The sequence below is a fragment of the Vipera ursinii genome, assembly GCF_947247035.1.
Source record: "Vipera ursinii genome assembly, chromosome: 7".
NCBI lineage: Eukaryota > Metazoa > Chordata > Lepidosauria > Squamata > Viperidae > Vipera > Vipera ursinii.
In genome coordinates, this window is record NC_139521.1 from 58,374,794 (window position 1) to 58,389,426 (window position 14,633).

General features: G+C 35.5%; 1 protein-coding gene across 1 annotated transcript in view; it reads right to left on the bottom strand.

The window, feature by feature from the left end:
- The window catches only part of NFKB1 (nuclear factor kappa B subunit 1), an 81,461-nt gene that overhangs the window by 35,355 nt on the left and 31,473 nt on the right, over positions 1-14,633 (bottom strand). Inside the window, exons 6-11 of the mRNA XM_083367822.1 lie at positions 11,559-11,707; positions 9,532-9,695; positions 8,679-8,837; positions 5,647-5,751; positions 2,305-2,396; positions 1,914-2,052 (exon numbers count right to left, since the gene is read on the bottom strand). Coding sequence (XP_083223948.1) covers positions 1,914-2,052; positions 2,305-2,396; positions 5,647-5,751; positions 8,679-8,837; positions 9,532-9,695; positions 11,559-11,707 — 808 coding nt within the window. The remainder of the gene's footprint in view (positions 1-1,913; positions 2,053-2,304; positions 2,397-5,646; positions 5,752-8,678; positions 8,838-9,531; positions 9,696-11,558; positions 11,708-14,633) is intronic.

Genomic DNA, 14,633 nt, shown 5'->3' on the forward strand with positions numbered 1-14,633 from the left:
TCTTTTAAGAATACGGTATAAGTCAAGCAATGAAATAATAAAGAAATTATTAAACTATCAGGAACAAAATTATTTGACAACATTAAAATGCAAATTTGCCAAATAGGACTCTTGTAAAAATAATTTAAATGTCAAACATACTTATCAAATAAATACCAAGAGTGTCACATTATTTGTAAAAAAAATCACAGAGGATTTTTGAGAAACCAGTTTGATAAGTTCACATACTGAATAAATGTTACACATATTTACATATTGAATCAATAAATGAAAAAAGTGTCCTTTTTTGGCTATTTCTTTCTTGACTCTATCAGTAAATATCATTCAGTCTTTTTAGGCACACATAATTAAAATAACTGGTGTTTCTATCAACTGTAATCAATAACACTCCCTTTCTATTATCCAAGAATCAGTATTCTGTTCTTCCTGTTCCCCATTAATGTGACACATAGATATTTCACAACTGATATGACAATATTGCTGAAGATAGTTCTTGTCAAAACAACAAAACCAAAACTCAGATAATAGATAAACATGACTTCATTCATTTTTTTTAAAAAGAATGTGTGTTGATACTTTAAGGAATCCTGTGTTTATACAGCTTACCTGAATCAGTAAACAGTTAAGAAATCCAGAATTTGGGTACATCCATTAAGAGCTTAAGACAGATATCAAGCTTAGGTTTTCCCTCTTTAAAAGGCATGATAAAATCAAGTCAGTGCAATTTTACTGCCTTTCTTCAGAGTGGGGTCTGATTTACACAACACTATCATCTTTGATTGCCTATACTTTTAACTCTGAAACTTGAAGAAATCATTGGCTAATTAGTGTGCACAGCCTCTGCTACAAAGTCTGGATGTTGTGAATGAAGAAAAATACTATTAATAAACTAGTTGGGAAGGGAATGCTTACTGAACAAAGTTTTCACAGTTATCAGGAAAGAGAAGTAGATTTCCGCTGTTGTTTGTCGTTGGTTTATAGGGAAATTAAATGGTTAAATTGAATCTAGGAGCTGGGAAGTTTACTGAGAATCCTGACTAATAGAAAAGTAACCTAAGGCTACAAAGCAACGGCTGTGATATAATTACAGTGTTCAAAAAGTTGAAAATTTGAAAGTAACGAATGGCTTTTCTTGCTAGAGATGGAAACTACCAGGGGGTGGAGCATTTTACTCATGGACTGGAAAAGAAATATGGGAAGCCTCTACAATAACCACCATCACCACCAATCATTCCAAAACATCTCCATACAAGTAGTCCTCAACTTACGATCACAATTGAGCCCCACATATTTGTTGCTAAGCGAAACATTTGTTAAGCGAATTATGACATTTCTTATCAGAGTTATTAAGTGAATCACTGCAGTTGTTAAATTAATAGCAGAGTTGTTAAATGAATCTGGCTTTCTCACTGACTTTGCTTGTCAGAAGATTGCAAAAGGGGACCACATGAACCTGGGACCCTGCAACCGTCAATAAATATGGGTCAGTTGCTAAGCATCTGAGTTTTGATCACATGACCATGGGGATGCTGCAATGGTCATAAGTGTAAAAATGGTCATAAGTCACTTTTTTCAATGCTGTTGTAACTTTGAACTGTCAGTAAATGAACTTTTGTAGGTCAAGGACTTCCTATATATTAGAAGGTGTGAATGATGCCAGTATTTTTACCTCATGTCATTTAGGGGTCTTTTCCTTATTGACCACTGTATTAATTCTATTTTTTATAATGAGCAGAATGTTAAATGCAGCAATGATTTATTGGCAACACTATTATTCTGGAATTCATACGAAGTCCATAATATTAACTAATATGCAACATATTACAATAGGTAGAAGAATTCCAATAGTGATGGTTTTCTAAAAAGATGCATGTCTTCTACCATATGCAATATAACAGAGCATTGACAATTACCTTTGATTTCAGGATAGTACAGAAAAGGCTTTGGTTCACTGGTCTCTAGATCTGATTTTCGTCGTAACTGAACAAAAACAGATGCTGCTTTCGTGATGTTGACATCTCGATACTTCGGTGTTTTGAATACTATTGCAAACTGTAGGCAATCATGACACAGATGATCAAGATAAGTACAGTGAAATGTAATAATTTACATATCTAATATATTTGCATACTATATTATCTTCTTTCTGATTTATACATCTCTGTATGTACATTAATTATTGCTTCTTTGAAATTATTGGAAGTGATCAGGTTTTCGAACCCTGAGAAGCGTTAGAAATTAAATACCTCAAATTAAAACTTGTTGTATATGTTATCACTATAGTTCCTTGCCAAAAGAACTTACCTGCCTGTGCACATCAGTAGGCGAAAAGTCTCCAAAACCTTCCCAGACACCACCACTTTCATCTTCTTCATAAAAACGGATTTGAATATCATCTGTAAGAGAGAAAACATGAATAATAGGTCATGATTCATGTTTACCCTCTGCTTTAAGGCAATAGCGGGCATCTCAGGATGAGTTAAGGTGGGCTGGGTTAGGTTGCAAAGACTGTATTGTTTCAATTCTACATTCACGGTCTAGATCCAACTTAAAGCACTGCTAATTGATTTTTAAAGTTGTGCTAACATTCTTCCAGACATTTCCTCAGACTTCGCTTTGTTTCCGCCAGCGTGCTAATAGCCAAATGATGTGTGGTGAACAATTATGCTGTTGTATCCAAATCTGGGAACAATTTGACTGTTCCATCACCCACCCCTCCATTTCTTTTGTCCAAAACAGAAAACAGATGCTGGAAAACTTTAGATTCTAGGGCAGCATTAGTCAGTCCAGAGTCTCTCTCCCTCTCTCAAGAAAGCCTTACTATTTTATGTCCTAAATAAGAATGTGTGACAAGAAAGCTAACTGTTTACAAAGAAAGCTGAGAAAACAAAGTGAAAGCTAATGATTTTCTTTTCCCCTATCCATAAGCTGTCCATCTGGTATAAGAACACAAGTTGTTTGTTTTTTATAACAATCAGAGCCACATGGCTAAGGAATCAAGATGTATTCTGCTAAGTTCCAGCAATCTGGTTTTGTATTTTACAGGTGAATTTTAACAGAAGTAGAGAAGTGGAGGTTGGAATAATATTGTCAAAAAGGAAGAGTACGTTCCTGCCCATCCTACTGAAGTAATAGGAGCTAGTTTGGTCTAGACTGGCTGAGGAATTCTATGAGTTGAAGTCCACAAGTCATAAAAGGGCCAAGTTTGAAGACCCCTGGTCTAGAGGTTAAGGCACTAGGCTAGAAATCAGGAAACTATGAGTTCTAGTCCCACCTTACGCACAAAGTGAACTCAGTGACTTGGGCTAGCTAGTCACTCTCTCTCAGCCTAAGAAGAAGCAGGGAAGGAAAACCACTTCTGAAATCTTGCCAAGAAAACTACAAGGATTTGCCACTCAGCAGGAGTCAACACTGACTCAAAGACAGATGCGCGCGCACACACACACACACACACTTTTGTCTGGATGAAATTGAAGAGAATTAGATGTAATACTGGAAGAAGCGCCTCTGCCCTGTATCAATGGGATGGAAAGATTCCCCTTGTTACGATTGTGGTGCTGATATGCAAACCATTAAACTATTGCCCATGACATGCATTCGCCGGTTCCCTAGAAGTTGTGCACGAAACAATCACTAGAGGCAATTGCCTATATAGCTGAATTGGACATCCAGTTATGAGGCCACAGCCGTACCTCTGTAGAGGTTTTGTATATAATTATGTGGATAGTGTGCATGTTTACTTCTTTTCTATCATTTTCTCATCATAAGCTAAATAGTGAAGTAACCCTGTGAAGAACAGAAATAAAATACAAGATCTTCTAAACTAGGGAAAAAATTGGAAGGATTTGGGAACCAGAAAATTAATTGGAGTCGTTAACAGTAGTATTACGCTCCAGGAAGGGAAAAGTGTTTAGGATGTCCAGAGTTATGAAGTATTCCCAAATTGATTGTCTTATTGGGGAAAAGTGCAAATTTGGAGTTAAAAAACAACAACTCCAGTATCAATGTAATCCAATTGGGTAGGAAGAACCTTAATGATTCTTAAATTGTTGCTTTTTCTTCTTGTCTGGAATCATATAAATAAAATAAAAAATTACAGCTTGTGCACAACAAGCATAAACATTTATGCAACAAAGGTTACAATATTTTCTTAAGAAATCTGGGAAGCACTAAGCTGTACCACCACAAAAACATATTGTTAACAATGTTATAGCTAATATTTCTGTTTTTTCGTAATTAAAATAAGCCAGTTTACTGTATAGTTGCTACTAAAATAAGTTCAATGTAGCCTATGTCAAAAATTACATAGATGCAGAGATGTAGTCCCCATATACTTCGGAAATGTCTAAATGGAGAAAACCTGTGGGCTGTCAACTCTGTTTAAGTGTATACTTTCTTTCTGAATGTTGGCCAGTTTTTCCCCTCTTACTAATTATGGAGAGTTTTTGATAATAGATGCCATATCAAAATTTTTAATATAGAAATGTTTATTGATAAAAAAGTATCACATTTCTCAGTATACATTTCAATTCGCTAGGCTGGAGAGATTTCAATTAACACTGTTGCAAGGAAAAAACAGTCTTGCTAAGGGAAAACCCCACTCTGGAGTTTCCATTTACTCAGAGTCTTATTTAAATCAGTTAAGAAATTTATTTCACTTCCCTATCTTGGATTGGGAAGGACTTTGTCAGACTTGATATCTTTTTATCATTTACAAATCTTTCTTATTACTAAATAAAATCAAATCAATTTTTGGCTTTGGAATAATTATGGCAAATCTCCAGTATATAGAAGCATATTTTATTAATAAATTTTATGGTACAAATTTCCCACTTCCCCCCAAAAGAAAACAGGACAGCAATTTATATTTATTATCCAAACTAGGTAACATCATTAGTGCTAGTACAGGCAGTCCTCAACATACGACCACAACTGAGCCCAAAATTGCTGTTGTGAAGTGAAACATTTGTTAAGTGAGTTTTGCACCATTTTACAACATTTCTTGCCACAGTTGTTAAGTGAATCACTGCAGTTGCCACGGTTATTAAGTGAATCTGATTTCCCCATTGACTTTGCTTGTCAGAAAGTCACAAAATGTGACCATATGTCTCCAGGACACTGCAAACATCATAAATATGAGTCAGTTGCCAAGCATCTGAAGTTTGATCAGGTGACCATGGGGATGCTGCAACGGTCATAAGTGTGAAAAACGGTCATAAGTCATTTTTTTCATTGCTGTTGTAACTTTGAACCATTACTAAATGAACTGTTGTAGGTCGAGGACGACCTGTACTAACTAGCATTGATGACATTACCTGGTTTGGGTAATGAAGCAGCTGCATGAAAACAACCAAACTCAGAGAGCATCAAGGACCCGTCATTTCAACCCAGGGCTACAAATGTTCTCCTTTATTGGAATCTACATTTAGCTGCCTTCTTATCTCATCCTTCCTTTGAAGAATTCAGTTGCATTATTTTTAAATTCCACTTTATTTTTGGAACAGGCTTGTGAAATAGATTAGATTGAGAAAAAGTTGATCGTCCTAATAGCATCTAGCTCTTTCCTTATTGGCCACCTTTACTGATTCCCAGCATATGTTTATATAACTGTGTTCAAGCATGATAGATGCAGTTTTGAGTTCACACCTTTCTGGACCTTGTCACAAAGGAGGTAAACTTCTTCTCCCCCTGTTACACAGCCTGCAGTCCGATCCATCCGTACAATTTTTAAATTGGATGCATTTGGAGCTTCTGGGGAGAGAAAATTAAAGAAAGAATTAAGTCAACTTATAATTACTTCAGCAACAAGAATTTTCTCCCAACTTGGCTGTATCATCTCCAAAACTCAGAAAATACACAACAATAATCCATAGAGTAAAATAAGAAAATATTAGATAGTTCTTGATTTATGACCAGCTGAGCCCAAAATTTCCTTTGCTAAGCATTGTTAAGTGAGTTTTGCCCCATTTTATGACCTTTCTTGCCACAGCTGTTAAGCGAATCACTGCAGTTGTTAAGATAGTAATATGGTTGTTCAGTGAATCTGGCTTTGCCATTGACTTTGCTTGTCAGAAGGTGGCAAACAATCACTGCAGCTGTCATAAATAAATGCCAGTTGCCAAGTAGCTAAAGTTTGATCACATAACCACAGCGATGCTGCAACGGTCCTAAGTGACAACCAGTCATAAGTCACTTTGCAAGACAATGACTTCTTGTATTGGGAAATCCATGCCACTTTTTAATATCAAAAAACATTGATTTGATGTTTTTGTAGTTTTACCTCAGTTGCCAATTATGCATTTATTATTTCATTTCTCTAGGTGGTTCTCTAGAGAAGGAAAAGCATAATATAACATTTAATACAGAAATATAAAAACTGATGGCAGAAAACATTCCAGTGGTCCATTGAGTATGCCATTTGAGTGTTTCATTTGTTTTTGTTTTCTTTTTAATTTATTATTATTGTTATTATATTTTTTATTTTTACTTTTTAAAAAATGTAATAAAAATTAAAATGTAATCCTCTTCTTATGTTCATATAGAAAGGTCATATGAATGAAAAGATTGTCAACATTTGATTATTATGTCTTCTTTGATCATTAATATTATTGGTGTCAACGCTGTAAAATTGGATGTTCCTGCTCTGACAATTGGCACATTCAGCTATTATACACGAGGATTCAAAAGCACAGATATATAACTGAGTTCCAGATGCTCAGTATATCAATACAAAAAAGCAGACACATTAGAATAAAATGGCTGAAAGGCTTATCAAAGACAGAGGATGTATAAAAACTGGCTTATAGAGATTTTGGAAAGTCTGGATAAAAGCAAAGAACAATTGCCAAAACAGAATCTGTTCTGTCCCAGTCTATGGACGTCCTTGTTAAATGCACAAGGATAAATCCCCTTTGACAAAGAGGCTGGAGACTCAGAAGAAAACAAAAACCCCTTCAATATTGGTAACAAACCTGCCAAATGGTCCAACAACAAAGGTAACAAAGCACAATCCAAACGGAGAAAGTTGTCCACACGAAACACAATGCAAAATAGAATTATTCACTGGCAATACCAACAGAACATGATCCCATGAAGTACTTTGCAACGGTTGCCTTCAGCAACCAGCACCGCCCACATATTCCCCTTTTGTAATTCAGTCCTTAAGGCGTGGCTTCTCAATGCCTTCTCCGGAGTCTCCCCATTGCCTCTCTCTGGCTTACTCTCCTAGCCTGTCTTCGTTTGTGGGCGTCTCTCATTCCCTTTAGCTGTGTGTCCTCAGAGTTCGACCCAGCCTCCCCACCCAGCTGCGTCTCATCCTGAGCACGAGCAGAAGGGCCAGCCTCCTCACTGGAATGTAAGTCTTGGAGCTCATCAGAGCCTTTCCCTGACTCTGATGGCTCCCCAGGGCCCCCCTCCTCCTCCTCAGATTAATAATAATAATAATAATTTAATTTTTATACCGCCCTTCTCCCGAAGGACTCAGGGTGGTGTACAGGGCAATACAATAAAATACAATATATAAAACTTAAAAGAAATATTAAATACAATAGCCCAATTCAATAGATTAATACAAAACGTTAAAATACCCCTAAACACATCAGACCAAGCCGGCTTGTTCAAATAAATATGTTTTTAGGTCACGTCGGAAGGAGCAAAGGTTGGGAGCCGTCCGGAGCTCCACCGGTAAACGGTTCCAAAGGTCTGGCGCGCCCACAGAGAACGCCCTCCCCCTGGGGGCCGCCAGTCGACACTCTTTGACCGATGGCACCCTAAGGAGGCCCTCTCAGCTGTTGGGATCACAGGCTGGCACAGAATTACAACAGCATCTAGCTGTACTGCACAATATGATACAGTATAATCCACAAGGGACTAAATTAAAGGAGCTGGTAATGGTGTCCCTATCATGGAACCCCTGCTTCCTTTGACAATATTCAACACTGTAAACAAAAGGGGGGGAGGCAAAGAGTGATAGTGTGATTGCAGTCAGCAGCTTGACTTTTCTGACTCCTTACTTTCATCATATGTATAGAAGTGTCAGTTATGAGCTAATACCTCTTTGCAACAGCCATTAAATTCTACCTACAAGATTTTACAAGCAGCTCTTAATCACCAATATATCGATTTGAAGATTTTTATCCTATATGAATATTTTGAATTGCGTTCTGTATACTGCTGTCTTTAAAGATTTTAACTGCAGTGCAGAGAGAATAGTGAAATATAATTCTCTTTGACTTAAGAACCATTTTGTATCATTTGTTTCAAACCATATTTCACTGCATTGACCTAGGGCTTATGCATAGTGGTTTTTTTATAACTGTAGTCACAACTTTTAGAAATAATAGCAATCATACTAACAGGGAGAGGACTATATATACTTTTCAATTTACATTAATTCAGGGATGAACAAGGCGATCTTCATTGTGTGTCTTAAATTCACCTTTATCATTTTTTAACACAAACTGCCATTTGCATTGTGAATACTACAACTACAGAAACATTTCTTTAGATATTAAGTGATACTTTTCTGTGTGGTTTTTTTTAAATGTAAGCCTTTCATATCCTTTTCAAAATGTCGATTAGGAGAAATTGCCTATGCCTCAATATTCAACCTTACAACAAAATCCTGTTCAGACTGGGGTTTGGCTCCAGCATGGAAAGAAAAGTCAAAAGGCACTCACTGCTGTCATATATAGGGTCAGACAAGACAGGCTGAAGTCTTCTTGTAAAGCTACCAGTGCTATCAGGAAGAAATGCAGTGAACATGAGCCGAACAACACTGAGATCCATCTCCTTAGTCTGTTGTTGTGCTGCCTGATGAATGATTTCGCGTTCTCGTTCTGCAAACAGTGGAGAAGACAATGGATTATTGCAGCAAGGTGGTACCATTAACAGTGGTAATGGTAAATGAAAGAGAAAGAGAAAGCAAGCACAGAAATTGAATTAAGAGGAGGACTAACCATTTTAGTGACGAAAGCAAGAGATCAGATGGAAGCCAAAGCGTAGGACACACAGTTGGCATTATAGTAAAGATACAGTATATTCAACTTTATGATTCTTCTGAACAGTTTTTTTTATATGCTCAAACCTTCTCAAGCATGCACACAAATACCACTGCTATTTCTTCAAGAGATATAGGAAATTCCAAATTCCCCATTCAGTTCAAAATCACCCACCCAGCTATTTAACATGCAAAGTGGTTTTAAAAAGAATTACATAATGCATGTTTAACGCTAAATGTTACTTTGAACCAAGAGTTAAAGAAAAAGAAAAGGAGTTGATAATATTCAAGAATGTGAGAGATCCATACATCAGAAACAAAAGAATTACTGAAAAAGAATTAAAGGAATATGCACCCTAAAAGAAATTATTTTCTTTCCCACTGAACTTTATATTGACAAGTTTGAAGGAAGTACCATTCTTTTCCTGAATGCTGATCATAAAACATGATAAAGAGACAAGAGGAATTTAAAATATTTAAATTTATTTTATTTATTTATTTCACATGTGCCACAGAGGTAACTCCCTACCTACCTGTTAGCTGCCTCTCCCCTCCACCTTCTGCTTGTATATAATTGAGGTCGGGGTGAACGAGGAGTCCTGGATTGTACCCTTTTTTACATGCATCAATCATGCGGGCTTCCAGTGTTTCTAATACTTTTTTCTTTGTAACATGTAATATTCCCAGGTTAGGAAATCTGTAGAGAAATACAAATCATTATATGAAGAAATATCCTATACTTTCTCAGGTATAACATAGTGTTTACCTTTATTCCACTCAACATACAGTGTTTTCTCTGGCCTCAATCGATGCAAACTCTGTTGCATTGCCTATGTTTATTCAACTTTTTCTATTTTTGTAAAGCTAAAACATTTAGGCATTAGACCAGAACCAAGAAGACCCCTGTTTAAAATGCCACTCAAAGACTATATAGAGTTCACGCTATGATGTTGAGCCAATAAACCTCCTAATTGGGCTATTGCAAGCAGGCAATGAGATATGGAAAACAAATTCCTTTGAGAACTTAGAGGGGGAAAAAAATTTATAGCCAATGAAAACTGATTGGATAAATTCACTCAAAGTTTTTTTAAATGCAGAAAAGTTTTTGAGAGTTTGTGTTTCAATAACAAGAGAGCATCAAGTAAGGTATGATGTTTGGATAAGTAGCTTCAAATGATATATTCTGAATTTAAGTATGCTTAGCAAGAATATGATAAAACTTTCAAGATTAGAAGCAGAATTGAAAACAGTTTGAAATCCTGCACTCAGTTTGATGACAACATGACTCTTAACATCAAAAGAATAAGTCTTTCAAGTTTAAAACATAGCTTCTATCTGGCTATTTTTTCCCCAGGATTTTGTGTATGTGTATGTATGTTTGCATATGTATTTCTAAAATCTTCCTATATAACATCAAACTAGCACTTAACTGAAACTAACCCAATCCTAGGAACAATAATATATTTGCTCTTTTTTTAAAAAAAAAAAGCAGATTAACTAGGGTTTAATACTCCCTTGGTTATTTTGCTCTTGGAATGCAACACTTCAATGAATCCACTGTTTATGTCAACATCATAATCACTTTTATCTAACTTGAGTAAGTTGTTTATTTAATTTAGTAATGAAGAAAGAGGCTAACTTTATAATTAGGGAAACTAGGGAAGTGGTTTCTAACAAAATGGAAAAACCTGGAAAGTGAATTTAGGAAATGTATTTGGAGGAAAGGAAACATTTCCATAAAAATTTCAATTCTATTTTTTTGCTATTCAGTTATTAATCAGGCAGCTTTGAATAAGAAGCTAACTATCAATCTTAGTTCTTCATCTGAAAATAAAAAATCACAAGAAAATTATTGAAAAAAACAGCAATAATTAAAAATATTTTTGCAAGTATTATATTTAGAAAAGGAATTATTATATTACTTGCTAATTACACCCGGACTTGGCTATTTCAGAATAATCAAACATTTATTTCCCTCAATACTTCAGTGGTTTTCTTCTATAATTTTCAAGCTAGACAATATAATGAAACTGTAACAATACATGATTATTATTATGTATGACTAAAGTATTATAACATTTTGTTTCTCTACCATGACATGCATAATCAATTTCAATTCATTATGCAAGCAGATTCACTAATAATTGAAGCCTTTTCAACAAATAGCAATTACAACCAAATTCCCATTGAAATTTGACTGTATCTTAACAGTGTGTTCATGCATTCATGTGTATGCCCTGGAGATGTACTTCATCACAATTTACATATGTAGTAATCCTAAATGAAGAATAATCGTCCACAAGATTTTATTGTATCCATTTTTCTTCTTGTTCTACTATAGACTGATTTAAACTACAAAAATTGTAAGTTGGCACCATGCACTTGCAGACTTTCCCATCTCTTCATAATTGCTAATCTTTTTTTTTAAAAAAGATGGTTTACCGCAAATTAGAAAGGTGAGACAGAGTGAACAATGAGTGGATAAAGACTTTAGGTAGAACTGAATCTACATAACATAATTATACAGAAATTGTACTTTGTAAGGACACTACTTACTTACCCCACTACCATGTCCTTCGGTCCTGCATTTACTGTGCATACTCCCTGCTCACAATGTTTTCCTACCAAGCTGTGAGCATGCAAGTGGATATGTTTTCCATTTGTGACTAACTGCACTATTACTTTTGCAGGTCCAGCATAATTGCAGATCTGTAGGAAGCAGAATAAACACTTTTATTTCTGAGCAATTATTCTGATTTTACACTGATTTTTGAAATGTATTACATGTGGAGTTCTTGCATGTTAGGAATGTATTTAAGACTTGTGGCAGGCCAGCATGCACATGCTCAGTTTAGCCATCCTGCACATATGCAGCTTAGTTCACATGGGCAGAGGGCTGGCACACGCGCGCATACACACAAAACTTAACTCACATAGGCACCAGGCTGACACACATGCACACAAGTGCCTACTGGCCCAACGCTCATATAAGTTGAGCTGCAGGCACGAACATGCATGCACTCCAGCCAGTCACTCAATTCTGAATAGGCCACGGGCCAGGAGTTGGGGATCCTGTTGTAGAGTATGGAATAATTTTTTATTTAAAATTTACGAAGAAATGTCAAATGCTAAGTGGCACAGACTTGAAATAAAAACAAGAAAAGGATACTAATATTCATAAATAAACACAATGTTCTGAAATAGCACATAAATAGTTTCAGAACATTTGGACCCAACACTATGGATGAATACATAAAGGAAGCTGAAACTCCTCCATTTCTATAGGTTAAGTCTGAGATATTCAAATTAAAATTGTAAATTAATTGGTGTGACATCTCCATGAATACTGTACACAACAAATAATTTCATTGGAGTTAGAAATAAATATATCACTTATTTCTAATAATTTAATTTTTATTTAGATATAAAATAAAACAATAATAGAACTTCATATTTTTATAAAACAATACTTTTCTTTAGAAACACATTTAAACCATATTCTCTTAATAAGAACAAAATGGATTTTGAAACAATCCTTCTAATTTCTCATTGCACATTTATTTTGGGTTGCTATTTGCTCTTTATTTGGGTAAAGTGAAACTGAATGCTGAAAGTAGTAAGCCAGTTTTGTAGTCCTGTGAAGCCCTATTAGACTGTGCTCCAGATTTTTCACACCTTTACTCTAGCCTTGTTGAAACTAAGATTTTTAAAATAAATTCAGGCACCATCACTGATTAATACATGCAGGCAAGTGAAGGTATTCATTTATTCTGAGTTAGAGGATTAAAATATGTATATATAGGAGTATCAATTATATTAGTGTCATCTCGGTAGAACTGGGTAAGTATAAGATACACCAAATTGGTATATTCAAAATGTAAATATATAATTACAAAAACAAAATGTTTAAATTCTGGAAAATGGAAAAATGTTTTCAAAAGACAAATATTTTTTTTTAAAACATTTATATTGAATATGTGTTACAACATGCATTTGAAAACCAGAAGGATGATTCCTGACACTATAAATCAAAATACATACATACTATTTTTATTAACAGACTTATGATTAAAAAAGAGGAAGTATGGGGTGGACACTACAGTTAAGATATTTATGGGCATTTTATAAAGTTCTGTTAATGAAGCAATTTAAAACTTTCTTCGAAATGGTGAGTTTTCATTATATATTGCAAGCTTATTTTCAAAATGATATTCCTTAAACAAGAACAGGAAATGAAAGAGAAAGCAAAAGTAAATATGAAAACTTTTACTGATAAATGTGGAGAAATTCTGTCATGGTGATACCAAAAATAATGTTTATACTAACAACAATGATTCCAATATATGTTTCCCAGAATACAGACACACAAATCTAAACATAACTATTTTAATATTTAACATTAAAAAAGTTTAATGTGTTTACATTTTACATTTTTATGTTTTAAACAGATTAAACATTTTTAATGTTAAATATTTTTAAAAATAACTTTTAGAAGTTTTTTAAACTATCAACAGGCTGATCCAAATTCATTTCAGGTATCTAGGGGCATCTGGCTCCCCATTAGAAAATGCTGGATTCTTTAAAGCACATTATGAATTTGGTTAATTGTATATTATGCATAATTTTTATTTAGAATATGATTATTATAACTATAATCCTGTATTTAGCTCTGGGAAGTGGGGGGGAAGTGGGCGGGTTTGGGGTGGGGGGATTTGGGGATATATATTGTAAAATCTTGTTTTTGTAAAACTCTTTAATAAAAAAAAGAAAAAAAGAAAATGCTGGATTCAGATGGGCCTGCTATGGCTCCTTTTATGTTCTTATTTCCAATCCATTTGTGTTCATCACCATGCATTCAAATATTATTTATCGTTAGTTGTATTTTTGTTAAAGTAGTATTGTGCTTCTTTTTCCAATACTTTCCAAAGACAGCCCTACAGTACGTATATATGTTACACTTTTGTCACCTATACCAGGGATTCCCAACCCTCAGTCTGTGGACTGGTACTCGTCCGTGGCCTGCCAGGAACTGGGCCGCACTAGTGAGCGAAGCCCCATCCACGCATGCCTGGGATCCAGGCAGCACGCAAAAGTATGTCCCCTGGTCCATGGAAAATTATCCTCCACAGAAACGGTCCATTGCAGTTGGGGCCTACTGACCTATATGTTGATACTGACTGATAAGAGAAGCCATAAAGATAGGATGGGCACTGGCAATAAGAAAAGCACATTTAATACTGGCATAATTTTATACTGACTCAACAAACAGCACTACAGCCTGGGAGTGGAAAAGGCCCCTAGAGCAGGGGTTCCCAACCACCGGTCCATGGACCAGCACCAGCCCACGGCATGCCAGAAACCAGGCCTCACAAGCAAGCGAAGTCCCATTCACAGGATGCAGGCAGCACACAAAACCATGCCCCTTCTGGTTCGTGGAAAAAACTCTTTCAACATACGGTAACCAGTCCCTGGTGCCCAAAAGGTTGGGAGCTGCGGCCCTAGAGTGTAATCCTAGTGTTGTCTTGTTTCAGTGATTCATGCTATTTATTTATTTATTGGTTTCAAATCCTTTTTGACTCCTAGCAACTGCCCGGACATGTTTCTGCATTTTTCTTGGCATTTTCACAAATGATTT